Consider the following 13,579-nt stretch of genomic DNA (forward strand, 5'->3'; position numbering starts at 1 on the left):
ACCTGCCCTGGGCAGTGCTGGGGGCTTTGGGGAGAGGCTGTGGGACAACTCTTGGGGTGGTGAAGATGCCTCAGCCTAGCTCTGGGGCCTGCACAGCCCTCCCGTGCCACTCATGTGGTGGGGATGAGCAGGGCCGGATCCTGCAGGGTGCTGGGCACCCCTGGGTGGCCCACGGGAGTGCAGCCAGCAGCCCCCCAGAGCTCCCCCAACCCCTCCGGGATACCTCACACGGCAGGCCCTGGTTAACGTGACTGTGACCCTGCAGCCCAGGGGACCTCAGTGTTCCCATCCTGCCGCCCGGGGGGGTCGTGCCTCAGTTTCCCCCACCCGAGACAGCAGCAGATGGCCGAGGACACCTGCGTGCACCGCGTGGCCTCCCCACGCTTCGCCACGCACAGGCCCGGAGTCCCGCAGCACCCCGGGCTTCGGCGGGGGCACCGCGGCCGTCGGGGGTCGTTGGGGGCCGTCGGGGGTCGCTGCAGGGGGGGGAGAAACGGGGCCGGGAGAGACTCAAAAGGGACCGGGCTGGGTTTTGTAACCAGCGGCGCCGCTGGTGTAGTGGTATCATGCAAGATTCCCATTCTTGCGACCCGGGTTCGATTCCCGGGCGGCGCAGAATCTTTTTTTCCCTTATCTTTTATTTTTCTTAAATCTCGACGAGATTCCCTTTTCACCTTTTAACGTAAAACCTCGGCATTTTTTTTGCCACGTCCCGGGGCCGGGACGGCGGCGAGGGCGGCTGTCGGATTTTTTTTTTTTTTTTTTTTTTTTTTTTGGGGGGGTGGAGGAGGAAGGAGGGTGGCAGCAGCGGGGCGGGCTGGGAGCTGTAGTCCTGTGCCCTGCGACTACACTCCCCAGCGTGCCGTGCCTCCCCGTGCCTCCCCGTGCCACCCCCAGCCCGCCCCGTCCAACCATGCTGGCGCCGGCGGCGGCGGAGCGCAACAAGGGCCCGATCCTGGCGGTGCTGCGGGAGTACGCGGGGCCGGGCCCCGTGCGGGTGCTGGAGGTGGGGGCTGGCGCGGGGCTGCACGCCGCGCACTGCGCCCGGGCGCTGCCGCACGCCCGCTGGCTGCCCTCCGACGTGGAGCCCCGGGCGCTGCGCAGGTGAGAGGAGAGGGGCCGGGGGCGGCGGCTCCGGGCTGCCCGGGGGGGGGCCGCAGCGGGAACCGAGCTGGGGCTGAACCCCCCCCCCCGGGGTCTCCGGTTGGCAGCGTTTGCTTCTGGGTGGCTCCCGGGGGGAGGGCGTGCGACGGCGAGGGGATGCGGGGGGCACCGCGCCCCGCTGCCCACCGGCACTGCCGGGAACCCCGACGGAGCCGCCAGCCCCCCTGAGGAGCCCCCAGCCCCCCCGACGAAGCCCCCAGCCCCTTTCCACGAGCCCCCAGCCCCCCGAGGAGCCGCCAGCCCCCGGTTGTTCGCGCTGCGGGGCTGCGTGCGGGGGCCCCGCCGCGCCCAGATGCCCATTCCAGGCATTGCAGCGCCGCACGGGATCGGTTTTCCATCGAGGAAACCAAAATAAACGCGGGCTCTTAAAAGGAGAGGAATTCCCCAACAGCAAATCACTCCCTTCCAGCGGCCTGCTGCAGAGGGGCAGAAATAGCCACCGGGGCCGGGGGGCTCAGCCTGCATCCTTCCACCCGTCCCCTCGTCGGGAGCAGCCCCGAGCACTCGCTGCCCTGGTTAAAAATACTCCCCGGGCTGGGGCAGAGGTTCAGCGCGGGGCCAGACCGCCGTGCGGCACTCACAGCCCTTCTCTGGCCACATCTCCACGTCCAGGCTGATTTTCAGAGCCAGGGTGGAGGGGTTGTGCTGCTTGCCCTGAGCCCTTCAGGGACAGGGCTGGAAGAGGCAGTGCTGGGACCTGGGAGCGGTGTCTAGAGGGTTTCTCTGGGATTTTTCAGTGTGTTCTTAAAGCCAGGTTTGCAGGAGGCTCTCCTCCTCGTGGCTGGGAGCCGTGCCGTGCGTGGTGCTGTGCGGGCTGGGAACCTCCTGCTCTCCAAAGCAGCTCCCTGGATGTGAGTGGAGGCAAGGCTCATGCAGTGCCCCGTCATCCCGCAGCCCCTGAAGCACCAGAGCCAAGCTGGTGCCCCCCTCCTCTGCTGGGTTGCGAGCACAGCCTTATTACGAGACATCAGAGACTCCACCTGGGAGACGCTGCCGGCAGCCGGGGCGGGTGGGCTTCGGGTGCTGCTGCGGGGCGGCGCTGGGGCTGACGGGGGGGTTGTGCCCGCAGCATCGCTGCCTACGCAGAGGCCATGCAGGTGCCCAACATGCTGCCGCCCATCTACCTGGACGTCTCGCAGGGCTGGGAGACCTGGGGGGGCACCCAGCCCGCCACCCTCGACCTCGTCGTCAGCATCAACATGATGCACATCTCGGAGCTGCGCTGCACGGAGGTGAGCGGTGCCCGGCACCCCTGGGGGCGTGGGGGGCTCGGTTGCAGCTCCCTGTATTTATTGGGGGGCTCGGGGTGAAGGCTGCAGTGCCCGGGGTTGGGAAATCAGCTGCGGGGTGTCCCTGGTGTTCTGACCCAGCCCCTGCTTCTTTCTTTCCCCAGGGGCTGTTCAAGGGGGCCGGGGTGCTGCTGAAGCCCGGAGGCGTGCTCTTCACCTACGGGGTGGGTGCTGCTCCAAGGGCTGGGTGGGAGCACGGTGATGGGGTGAGGGGTGGCCCTGGGCATGCTGGAGCTCCTGCTGGGGGGCAGAGGGGGGGATTCCCTGGACTGGGAAAAGGGGGGCTCAAGTTAAGGGGGGATCAGTCTTCTGGGGAGCGCTGTGAGCTCTGGATGGGGCTGCTTTGGCCATTCGCCCCCAGCACTTCAGGGGTGCTGTCTGCTGGGTGTAAGCACTCCTGCATCACCCCAAAACACTCTGCAGAGGAGCAGAGCAGAGGCTGGGAGCCCTGCGGTGGGTGACAACATCTGTGGCTCCTTCCAGGGCCGTGTCCCTTCTTGCTTGGCCTCGGGGGGACAGGGACAGGGACTGGGGATTCCAGCAGGGAGCCGTGGCTCGAGCCCACAGCTCCGGCTTTGTGTCCCGGCAGCCCTACGCTGTGGATGGCCAGATCAGTCCCCAAAGCAACGTGGAATTTGACCGCAGCCTGAGGCAGAGGTAGGAGGGGGAAGCCAGGGGCTGGGGGTCCAAGCAGCCTGCCTGGGGCTGCCCCCGCTGCCCGCCCTGCTGGCACTGCCCACCGCGTGCCCACCCTCCGAGTGGGATCCCTCGGGAAAACACCTAAAGCAGGGGCTCCTCGGGGCACCCGTGGGAGATGGGGTCATTTTGGGGGTGAGGTGTCTGCCTGCCCGTCCGCCTGGCTCACCGGTGCCTCCCTTCCCGGCAGCAACCCCGCCTGGGGCCTTCGGGACACGGCGCTGCTGCGGCAGCTGGCTGAGGCCAACGGGATGCGCCTGGAGAGGATGGTAGGTGCTGAGTCCCTGGGGGGGACGGTCCCCGTGATGGTGGCCCCCCCCCCGACCCCAGCTCTGTGCTTGCAGGTGGACATGCCGGCCAACAACAAGAGCCTCATCTTCCGCAAGCTGTAACCCGCTGCACCCTGCGGGCACCTCCCAGCACGGCTTTGCGAGGGGCTGGGCACAGCAGCGAGGGCACAGTGCCACGGCTTGCCCCGGCCAGAGGTCTCGGCTCCATCTCCTCTGGCTCCTCCGTGGGACTCCCTGGGTGGCACAACCTGGGAGGGGGCGCAGGGGGCAGCTCTCTCCCGGTGCTGGTTTCCATGTCTCCAGGCAGGCACCGTGCCGAGCTGTGGGACCCCGTTCCCCACATGGGACCACGCTGCTGCCCCCAATAAAGTCTGGGGGGCTGCGCCCCACCAGCAGCTTCCCAAGAGCTCCAGCCTGGCTGCCACGCACTGTCCCTGTTCCAGAGACACATTTGGGGTGGGGGCTCTCCCTCCATCACCGCCCCCCAGCACTGAGGCTGTGGGGCACCAGCCCCTGCCCAGAGCCCTGCAGCGCGCAGCCACGGAGCAGTGCAGAGCTCGAGGGCATCACGCTGCACCCGAGGCTTCGGTGCTGCGGGAAGGTTATCGTGGGTGGGGGGCCGGGCAGACCCCTCTGCAACCCAGCCCAGTCCTTTATTGCTGCTGCCCAGGCTGGGGGTACATGGGGAGGGCATGCGGACAGATAAATTACAGGGGAGGGAACTACAAAATGGTGATAACTGCTAAATAAATGCGGGCTTGGGCGTGCTGTCCCCCCCCAGCAGGGGTCTGCAGCCCCGCAGCCCCCGCGTCTGCGCATCCCAGCTCGCCCCTAGTCCTGGAAGCGGTTGAGGAGGTCGCAGGTTTTCTTCTCCATCAGCTCGTAGATCTTCTTCACCCGCTTGTCGTTGGCTGCCCGGACGTAGCTGCTGGGGTCCAGCGTGGCCATGCCGTCGTGCACCTCGCCCATGATGATGAGCGGCCCGTCCTCGGCCGTCATGTTGGGGCAGGGGCAGCTCCAGTCCATGTCGGTCAAGGTCACCTCCAGATACTTGATGTTGAAGAACTTGAGGCCCATCTTCTCATCCTTGAGGACGTCCTCGAGGGCGAAGCGGGCGATGCCCGAGTCCTGGTCCTCGACGATCTCCATCAGCCGCCCCACGATGGCGAAGTCGCTGCGGCAGAGGCTCAGCACCATCTTGCTCTTGAGGCGGCAGGCCTTGCACTGCAGGCTCTTGGGGAAGGGGCAGACGTCCTCGCAGGTCTCCTTGCTGTCGAAGTTGTTGTTGTTGCCCTCGCAGCCGCCGTAGACGAAGGAGTGGCACTGCTTCAGCAGGTGGTTGTAGGCCCAGCGGGGCTCCCAGTTCTGGCAGGGGCCCTGCACCATGGGCAGCAGGCAGGTGGGCCGGGCGCTGCCCAGGCAGGCGGCGCGGCACTCCTCGTACGTCTCGAAGTGGTTCCTGTTGGCGCCGCAGCCGCCGTAGCGGAAGGTGAGGCAGGAGCCCTGCTTGGCGTCGAAGTGCCAGCGCACCTCCAGGGCCTCGCAGCGGCGCCGGTCAGGCTCCTTCAGGCACTCGGCGCTGGGGAAGGGCTGGGGGCTGCTGGCCCGCGGGGTCCCCCCGGGCTCCCGCTTGAGCACCGAGAGCGGGAAGTCGGCGCGCAGCAGCCCGGCGGCGTTCCTGGCCGTGCAGGTGTAGATGCCGGCGTCCTCCTGGCGGGCGTTGTAGATGACCAGCTGCCCGATGTTGGTGACCACCACGTTGCCGTACATCTGGTCGGGCCGCATGATGAAGTTCTCGGCCCGGTCGCTCTGCTTCTCCCAGGTGATGTCGGGCCGCGGGCGGCCGCTCACGTCGCAGCGGAAGCTGACGGTGCCGCCGGCACGCACGGCCTGGTGGAAGGGGTTGCTGTAGAGGGCGGGGGGCACCGGCACCTCGGGGCCGGCGCCTGGCGTGGGCCGCGCCGTCGTCTCCCGCGGCACGGGGCTGGTGTCGGGCCAGGTGAAGATGTACTTGCAGGGCACGGTGGTGAGGCGCGTGCCGCGGAGGCACGCCTCGGCATCCATGTAGCACTTGTTGTAGTAGGTGAGGCCGTCGGAGGCGCAGGTGAAGTTGGGCTCCTTCTCGCAGCGGTCCTTGCACTTGCAGACGGGCTGCCCGTCCCAGATGTCGCAGTCGGAGCCCTGCTGCGCGCACACGAAGCTCTCGCACGAGGGCCCGCGGCCCAGCTCCAGCGCCGGCAGGCTGCCGTCGGCGAAGCGGGCGGCCACGCAGCTGCGCAGCCCGCAGACGTTGGTGCAGCACTTCTCGAAGCCCTCGCAGTCCTGGCCGGGAGGGGAAGGGAAGGAAAAGGAGGGGAGAGAGGGGGTCAGCGCCATGCCACCGCTGTGGGGATGCTCCCACTGCTGGAGAACCTTCACCGTTCCTGGGCTCCTCTGGGTGCTGGGTCCGAGTTGGACCTTCCCTGCACAGCTGTGTGCCCGGACCCAGGTTGAACTCAGCCCCCCAGGATGGTGGGGGTGAGGCACAGACAGCCCCCCCTGCACAGCGATGCCATGCCCTGGGGCAGCGCGGTCACCCGGTGAGGACCTGCCACCGTGGGTGCACTGAGAGGGGACCCGGTGCTGTCCCCCCCCCCCCATGGGTCGGGGAGCCTGCAAGCTTTGGCTGGCTGAGGGGAGGCAGAACTCATTGCAGTGATGAACTGCGGCGTGCTCAGTCCCCTGGGATGGGCAGCACTGGGCTCCTGGGAAAGCTGAGGGGCTTGGTGGGGGGAGCAGTCGCAGTGCACCCACACCCCTCGTCTCAGCGGCGGCCCCACAACCAGCTGGGAGCATCCTGGGGGTGCATGGGGTAGGGGGGAGGTCTTGGACATGGAGAGTGGCTGGGGGGGACACGGTGGGGCAATAAGCCGTAGCTTTGCCTGCTGCAGGGCTTGGGAACAGCCCCTGGGCACCGCTCGTGCAGGGCAGGGTGAAGTTGCAGAGGGGCTGAGCACGCGGGGCACCGGCTGCAGCCTCCAGCGCTGGGACCAGCCATCCCGACACACCGGGAACCAGCACCCCCTGGGGACACCCCAGCCCTACAAAACCACACGGGTTTTTCCAAGCAGCTGCGTGCAGCCCCAGCAGCACCCAAACCCATCCCATCCGTGCCCGCAGCCCCCATGCAGCCCCCCGCTCACCTGGTCGGCCTGGCACTCCCGCTCGCAGGTGCTCTGCGCGTCCACCCAGAGGTTGGGGTTCAGCTGGTTGGGGCAGACCCCCAGGTGCCGCATCCTGGCCGGCTGCAGGCTCAGCCCGGCGGCGGCGGCGGCCAGCAAGGGCAGGAGCAGCGCCGCACGCATCGGCTCAGCCCTGCCGAGCTGCCACCCGCCTGCGCGCACCCGGCGTCCCGGGCGGCCAAAACTCCGGCGAGGCATCTGGCTGCCCTGTGCCCTGCTGCGAGGCTCGGCACAAATCACATTGGATGGAGGGGAAAAAAAAAATCAAAAAAAAAATCAAAAAGGAGGCAGGGAGGACAAAGAGGAGGAGGAGATGAGGTCCAAACTGCCGTGGTTTAGCACGCCTGCAGCGTGCTGGCTCTGCAGGGATGCTGCCCAGCACCTCCGTCCATCGCTGAGCCCTCAGGGTGATGGGGACAGCATCGTGCAGTGGTGGCTCAGCCTCGTTGGTGTCCCTGTGCTGCCGGGGGGCTCACTCCATGCCTGGCACCCCGAAGCCGTGGCAGCGGCGGCAGGGCCAGGCTCCCAGCACGGCGGGAGCGGGCAGTGGGGCTGGGGTGCAGCCTGCGTGTGGGGCAGGGGTGGAAGGGGAGGACGGGAAGGTTGTAATCTGAATCCCCTCCCTTCTCACTGATGTTTCTGGGTGTTTGGAATGGAAAAGGCGCTGACCTCAGCCTCTAACCCCGTCTGAGCCGATCGACTGGGCAAACACAGGGGGGAGATCAAAGGCAGAATGCGGAAAGTCTCCAAAGAGAGAGAGTGAAAGGAGGGGAAAAAAATGCCCGGCCCATGGAGCCGAATTCCTGCAGGATGAGAAAACAGCCAGAGCCTGTTGTCTGCCCGCCGCGGCTCGGCCACCCCGGGTCTGCTGGCGGGGAAGCAGCCGCAGCCCCCAGCCCCACGGCACCGCCGGCCGGAGATCCAGGCTACAGCAGCCGGGCAGTGGGGCTGGGGGGCTGCAGGGCCATGCTGGGGGCTGCTCTGGGACCCCCACCCCACGTCTGCCTTCTCCTCTGGGCACCTGCAGGCTCCCCCAGCCCCCCGTAAACCCACAGGTTTGTAGCTGGCCCTCCCTCCCTCCCCGCTCCAGCGGCAGCCGGTGATGATCTGCAGCTGGGTTTTTACGCTCCGTATTTTTCTGCTCCGGGGAGGCAGCTCCTGGCCGTGCCAGACCCCGGCCGGACCCTGCGCCGGGGCTGCAATCCCACCGCTGCCTTGCACAGCACCTCCCGGAGCCAGCCCTAAGCTGGCAGGAGCCTGCCCTTGCTCCCAGCCAGATTCCCTTAATCCCTGCTGGAGACTGACCTGGGGCAGGAAGGGTCTCGGAGCGGCCTGGGGAGCATTAACTCCTGCAGCACTGGCAGAAGCCGCGACCTGAGCTTTGACCTGGGAGCTGGATGAGCACCAAACCCCTGCCAGGCGCAGGCAGAGCTGGGTGCGCTCCCTCCTTAGCCTTTTTTTTTTACCCCCAGCCCGTCGTAGTGCTGAGGGGTGGCAAAATGTGCAAGTCAGCACCAGGTCCAGGCTGTCCCCCGGGCATCACCCTGTCCCCCAGGCGCAGGGGGAGCTGGCACGGCCACTGTCAGCCCCAAATGTGCCGGCTGCAGGCGCCCAAGGAGGAGCCGTCGCCTCCTGCCCCAGGCTGGGCTCACCCCGCACGGCCCCGCTGCAGCAGCTCCCTCCCCGCAGCCCCTGCTGGGTGGTGTGGAGGGGTCAGGATCTGGCTGGGGGCAGACAACCCCTTGGCTGAGTTGGCCTGGGGTGTGCAGGGGGGGTTGTGCTGCCCTGGGACACCAGCGGGGAGGCTGGCGAGAGATTTTGCAAACGGAGAATTGCATCCGAGCAGCCTGAGGGGCAGCACAGCAGCCTGGAGCCCCCTGCACCCCCGGTACACAGCCACAGGGCTCTGTGTGGAGACCCCACACGCCCCCAGCCCCAAATCCCCCTCGCTCCAGCCGAGGTGCAGCCGTGTGGGCATCGCCACCTGGGGACCCTGGGGACGGGACGGGCACATCCAGCACTCGCCTCCCCCAGTGGTGGTGCTGCTGCTGCTTCAGGACAGGGTCGACAAGGCAATCCTCCTGCCCCCCAGAACAAGCATGCTATAAACCCTCCTCATCTAAAGGCTTTCAGGAGTTGTGACTTCACAACTCCCCGTGTCTGCACACCAAGGTGCCCAAACACCAGGGCCTGGGACACAAGTCCTGAGGGGAGCGGCTGAGGGAGCTGGGGGGGGTTTGGGCTGGGGAAGGGGAGGCTCAGGGGAGACCTCATTGCTCTACAACTACCTGAAAGGGAGGTGTGGGGAGCTGGGGGTCGGCCTCTGCTCACAGGTAACCAGTGATAGGACCAGAGGGAATGGCCTCAAGGTCCACCAGGGGAGGTTCAGGTTGGAAATGAGGAGACATTTCTGCTCACAAAGAGCAGTCAGGCATTGGGACGGGTTGCCCAGGGAGGTGGTGGAGTCCCCGTCCCTGGGGGTGTTCAAGGAAACGTTGGACATGGTGCTTGGGGACATGGCTTAGTGATGACAGTGGTGGCAGAGGGTGGTAGGACCAGGTGATCCTGGAGGTGTTTCCCAACCCTGCTGTTCCTATGGCTGTATTACTGTTCCCAGCTCTGCTCCCAGCCCCAGCCACCGCTCAGACACACATCGTGCACCAAAGTGGGGATTTTTGGGGGTCATTTCCAAGGTCACAGACGCTGATGGTGGCTTTTGCTCAGCAGCCCCAGCTGAGAGGAGCAGCTCATCCCGTGCCACAGCGAGGACGATAGCTCCTGCTCCAGCAACGCGGCCACCGCACCCCAGCACTGAGCAGCCCGGGTAGGGGCAGGGGAGCACTGCCTCCTCCCCACAGCCCCACGGAACAACCCGGGGGGCACAATGAGACCAGCCAGAGCCACAGCATGCTGTGTATGGCATCTCCTTGCCCTGCTCCCCCCACAGAGCTGTCTCCTGCTGGCGCTTCCCCCACCTGAAGCCACCCACAGCCCTCGGCCAGACCGTGCTGATGAGGAGCAGTCGCTGCCAGAAGCCACCCGGAGAACAAAAAGGGCTCCGTGACTCTTCCCCGGCCAAGCTTTTACCTTAGTTAAGGGTTTTCCAGGCTGCAGACGCTATCTGATTTCCCCCCTTGCCCCCTCCCAGCCCCAGCAATAATTACTTAAGCTGTTAAAACAAGCGTGGCCGGTCTGGTACGAAGTGGAAAATCTGATCCTCGGGAAGTGAGCAGCCAGGGGAAGAGGGAGGTCACGGGGAGGTGGGCTGGGAGCAGAAGAGGATGGGGCGAGGAGGTTTCCTTCCAGCCCTGCAGCAAGCTGCTGGCTCTGGACTCCAGCACCCAGCTCCCAGGGCCATGGGGTGGCTGCACAAACCCATGGGCACCACAGGGAAGGCGCCTTCTTGTAGCACTCAGCCCCTGCCAGGCCAGGCTCTGCTTGCTTAAAGCTACCCAGCCTCAGCCATTGTGTGACAATCGAGCTTTTAAAATCGAGAACAATTTTAGCTTTTGTATGTATGGAGCAGGGCAAAACACCAGAACCGGCGTCGGGAGTTTAAGATTCCCACCTCCCCAAAGGGAAGCTGAGATCAGTGTCAGCTCCTGTTGCTGGATGGGGTACACACCAGCATCACAAGCACACCTGCTTTTGCCCAGTTTTGGGCAAAACCACCACTTTTTCTTTTACAGCTCTTCCCAGCCTCCTCCCACACCCCCCCAAAAAAACCCTGATACAACTCCTCCACCTCCTGGTTGGCAGTTCAAAACAAAAAAGGCTTTAATTTATATAAAACAAAACCATGTATAATCAGTTGAACAACATTGACTGTACAAAGGAATAAAAAAATAAAAGGACAGTCCAGGAAACAAAAACAAAACACAACCCTCAGGAATGGTACAAGTGTTGGAGAGCAGCTAAAGACTAGTGTTGACATCAGATGCAAGAACCTCTTTTCCTTTTTAAATTAAAAAAAATAATAATAAAATAAATTGCTGAGCAAACATTCCGGGTGAATCTTTCGTTCTCCCTCCAGACAGGATCTCTTGAACTTTACAGGATGGAAAAAAAAAAAAAAAAAAAAAAAATCAGCTTTGGGCAAAAGGCGCAGGAGGTGCCGCACGTATCAAAGCAAAACCAAGCAGAGGTACGTCGAGTTTTTCTACACATGCAGCAGCTTTGTGACTTTGTGAAGGAAACCTTCGTGCCTCTCCGCCTCACGCGCCGCTGCCTGGCTGCCGCGGAGGCGAGAGGCCGCCTGCAGCCCAGCCCCGCGCTGCCCAGGAGATGTTTTCCAGGAGGAGCTGCCTTCTGCAGCGCTGGGGTGCATCACCTGTTGGCCGTATATCCCCAGCCCGCCGGGCTGCTGAGCCAGCGATTGTCTTCTGCTGTGTGTTAAGTGATGGGAAACAGGTGCCAGCCGTCCCAGACAGGTTCCAGAAATCCCCCGGACTCCGTGCCGAAATCGGCTGCAGCTTTGCTCCTGAGCCAAATCACCACTACAAAGGATTCTTCTCCCCCCCTCTGCCCGGGGTTTAATTCTCTCCCCGCTCATTTGAGCTGGGCAATAAAGCACACCAGGGACAAGCCAAGAAACCCACCCCAGCGCTGGGTTTTGTTCCGCAGAGCGGGGAGGGGGAAGGCTCCTTCCTCGCCCAGGGCAGGGGGCTGCCCGCCCGCCTGCTGCTTGCACCAAGGGGGTCGTCAGCCTCGCAGAAACTGCTGCAGCTTCATCCTGCCCGTGCAAGGCGACGGGGAGCTTTGGGAGGAGAGGAGAGGAGCACGCCGAGGCCCCGAGGAGTTGCTGACAACAGGAGGAAGATGGCAGCACTGCACCGCCGCTCTCCTCCGCGGAGACGAAGAGCAGTTCACTTTCTGCCGCGGTGCTCGCAATCCACACGTCCTGGCTGGCTGCAGGGACCTGTCAGCACAGCTCAGTACCACTGCCAGGCCCTGCTCTTCTGCTGCAGTAAGGTCTAGGCGTGAGTTTTCAGTTTCCAGGTGAATTTCCATCACAAACCAATACACTGCCAAGGGACTGCGCCAGGGATGCACATGCCTTTGTTTGACAGATCTTCTCCTGCCCCAGGCGCGTATCTCAGGCTCTCGCCACCGAGCCTGCACGTCCTCTAAAACCCAGGAGCAGTCCCACAGGACAAAGCAGTCGGCTTTCCTGATCTCTGCCGTGGCCACGAGCCCAGCACGCTCACCACGGCGGGACGTGGAGGCCGGTGACTGCTGCCTGCTGCGCAAACGGCGCCCAGCGTCCACCCCCAGCCACAGCCCCACTGCTGCTCCTTCACCTCCAGCGGGACGAGCTGCATCTGCCCCTGCCCGCTTTCATCCAGGAGGAGCCACAGCAGCACGAGCTCAGGCAGGGCATCTTTGGGAAAGCAAAGCAAAAAAGGCAGGATTCAGGGCCAGTCTCACGGGGTGGCAATGCGAGGATCCAGGAGGTGCACAAAGCACATCGTGGAGGCAGGGCTCTGCTGCGCTGCTCCCAGTACAGGACAAGGTTGGCACCTTCCTGCTGCTTTAGGCTCGGGGCTTCCCCCCTCTGCTCCTCAGCCCCTGATCTCCTCACATCTTCTAACGTGCACCTGATAGAGGCGTCAGTCGGTCGCCTGGGTGGGTTCAAACCTCAGAGCTGCCTCTTTGTCCTGCCCGCTGAAAACAAAATCCAGCCCCAGGCCCTTGCTCTGCCCTCGAATCGATTCTAAATCCCACCCTGCCTTCGGCACTCAAATTTTAGGGTACAATCAGAGTAAAGCAGCTTGGGGTACGTAACACGCCCATCGTTCTTTCCTTCTGCATATGTAGTATTTAAAAAAAACAGCATAAATCCTGGCAGCGACTGGAAGTCTCTTAAAGCATTTGTGTATTTTCATCTTAAAATCCTCCATCTTTCCCCTTTTGCTGACACTGGTAAAGTTAATCCCGTGCTTTTATTTACATGGCTGCATAAAATTTTCCCTGACTGCTTCTTAAAAAAAACCTTAAAAAACAAGTGATATATATATATGTATAATATTTACATAAATAAACGAAGAAGGCAAGCAGACTGCTTCCTTCAGCTTGCCAATCGGCCAACTCCTGCCTTTTTTTTTTTTTTCCCCCCTCTTTTCTTTTTGGCAACAGCAGGTTAACATCCTGGTGGAAACGGTCACTAGTCCCCTGTCCCCATTTTCTTTACTACATCCAACAGCCACTATTGCACCAGCAATCTGTTCAGGAGTCCAAGAGTTAAAGTTGCAGCACAGACTCTCCTTGCCTACTCCCTTAAGCCTCTCAATCTGCCATTAAATCCATTTCTCCATCGAAACTGGATGAGCTTTTTCCCCTTCCCCCCTCCCCAACCCGGCAGCTGCTGAATTTTCCACCCCGGGCCGAGAGGCAAAGCCCAAAGCATTCTTGGAGGGTCACTTGGCAGAGTCCTCTCCCCCCCGGCCGGCACCGCGCTTCACATGCGAGGCCAAACGTGAGCACGTTCCCAACGCTCACACGCGCCGTCAGAGGAGCAGCCGAGGCCCATCCGAAGGGATCCAGTCGAAAAGGGTGAAGTGTGCAAACATCTGTACATCGGTGGGTGGGTGCGGACACGTTCGGAGCTCACGGCGCCTCCGTCCTGCTAAGAGATCTTGCAGTTGTTGCGCGAGCAGTTCTGTGGGGGGCTCTGGGGCGGCCGAATCGACTTGGATCTCTTCAAGCTGTTGCCTTTGCTGCTGCTCCCGCCGCCGCTGCTGGCCAGGGAGTACGACCGGCCGTGCATCATCACCGCGTTCATCCCGTTGGCCATGGAGAAGGATTTCAGGTGACTCTTGATGGTGACGGGCAGCGGCAGCTTGTCGATGAGGTGCACCGGGGTGCAGGAAACTATGGCTCGGCAGCACAGGTCCTGTAGGCTGAACACTGGTGGGAGAAA

At 63.3% G+C, this 13,579-nt stretch overlaps 3 protein-coding genes across 3 annotated transcripts in view; 1 reads left to right on the plus strand and 2 right to left on the minus strand.

Moving 5' to 3' along the window:
* Positions 1–879: 879 nt before the first annotated feature.
* Positions 880–3,851, plus strand: METTL26 (methyltransferase like 26). Its single transcript, XM_084536342.1, has 6 exons — positions 880–1,104; positions 2,234–2,396; positions 2,558–2,617; positions 3,043–3,110; positions 3,340–3,418; positions 3,494–3,851. The coding sequence occupies exons 1-6, from the start codon at positions 914–916 to the stop codon at positions 3,539–3,541; spliced, it is 609 nt and encodes a 202-aa protein (XP_084392468.1). The 5' UTR covers positions 880–913; the 3' UTR covers positions 3,542–3,851.
* A 407-nt stretch (positions 3,852–4,258) lies between these two features.
* Positions 4,259–7,167, minus strand: WFIKKN1 (WAP, follistatin/kazal, immunoglobulin, kunitz and netrin domain containing 1). Its single transcript, XM_084536341.1, has 2 exons — positions 6,622–7,167; positions 4,259–5,761 (listed from the first exon to the last, which is right to left on the minus strand). The coding sequence occupies exons 1-2, from the start codon at positions 6,856–6,858 to the stop codon at positions 4,271–4,273; spliced, it is 1,728 nt and encodes a 575-aa protein (XP_084392467.1). The 5' UTR covers positions 6,859–7,167; the 3' UTR covers positions 4,259–4,270.
* A 3,245-nt stretch (positions 7,168–10,412) lies between these two features.
* RAB40C (RAB40C, member RAS oncogene family) overlaps positions 10,413–13,579 on the minus strand; it is a 31,798-nt gene continuing 28,631 nt past the window's right edge. The window contains exon 6 of the mRNA XM_084536311.1: positions 10,413–13,566. Coding sequence (XP_084392437.1) covers positions 13,286–13,566 — 281 coding nt within the window. The 3' untranslated portion in view covers positions 10,413–13,285. The remainder of the gene's footprint in view (positions 13,567–13,579) is intronic.

Source organism: Aythya ferina (genome assembly GCF_964211825.1).
Source record: "Aythya ferina genome assembly, chromosome: 15".
In the NCBI taxonomy this organism is placed as follows: domain Eukaryota; kingdom Metazoa; phylum Chordata; class Aves; order Anseriformes; family Anatidae; genus Aythya; species Aythya ferina.

Bases quoted from the DNA above. Each gene is read 5' to 3' on its own strand.
- METTL26 (XM_084536342.1), top strand. From the start codon at position 914: ATGCTGGCGCCGGCGGCGGCGGAGCGCAACAAGGGCCCGATCCTGGCG. The intron at 3,111-3,339 runs GTAGGAGGGGGA...CCTTCCCGGCAG, and splicing joins GACCGCAGCCTGAGGCAGAG to CAACCCCGCCTGGGGCCTTC. The intron at 3,419-3,493 runs GTAGGTGCTGAG...CTGTGCTTGCAG, and splicing joins GGATGCGCCTGGAGAGGATG to GTGGACATGCCGGCCAACAA.
- WFIKKN1 (XM_084536341.1), bottom strand. From the start codon at position 6,858: ATGCCTCGCCGGAGTTTTGGCCGCCCGGGACGCCGGGTGCGCGCAGGC. The intron at 5,762-6,621 runs GTGAGCGGGGGG...CCTCCCGGCCAG, and splicing joins GGGAGTGCCAGGCCGACCAG to GACTGCGAGGGCTTCGAGAA.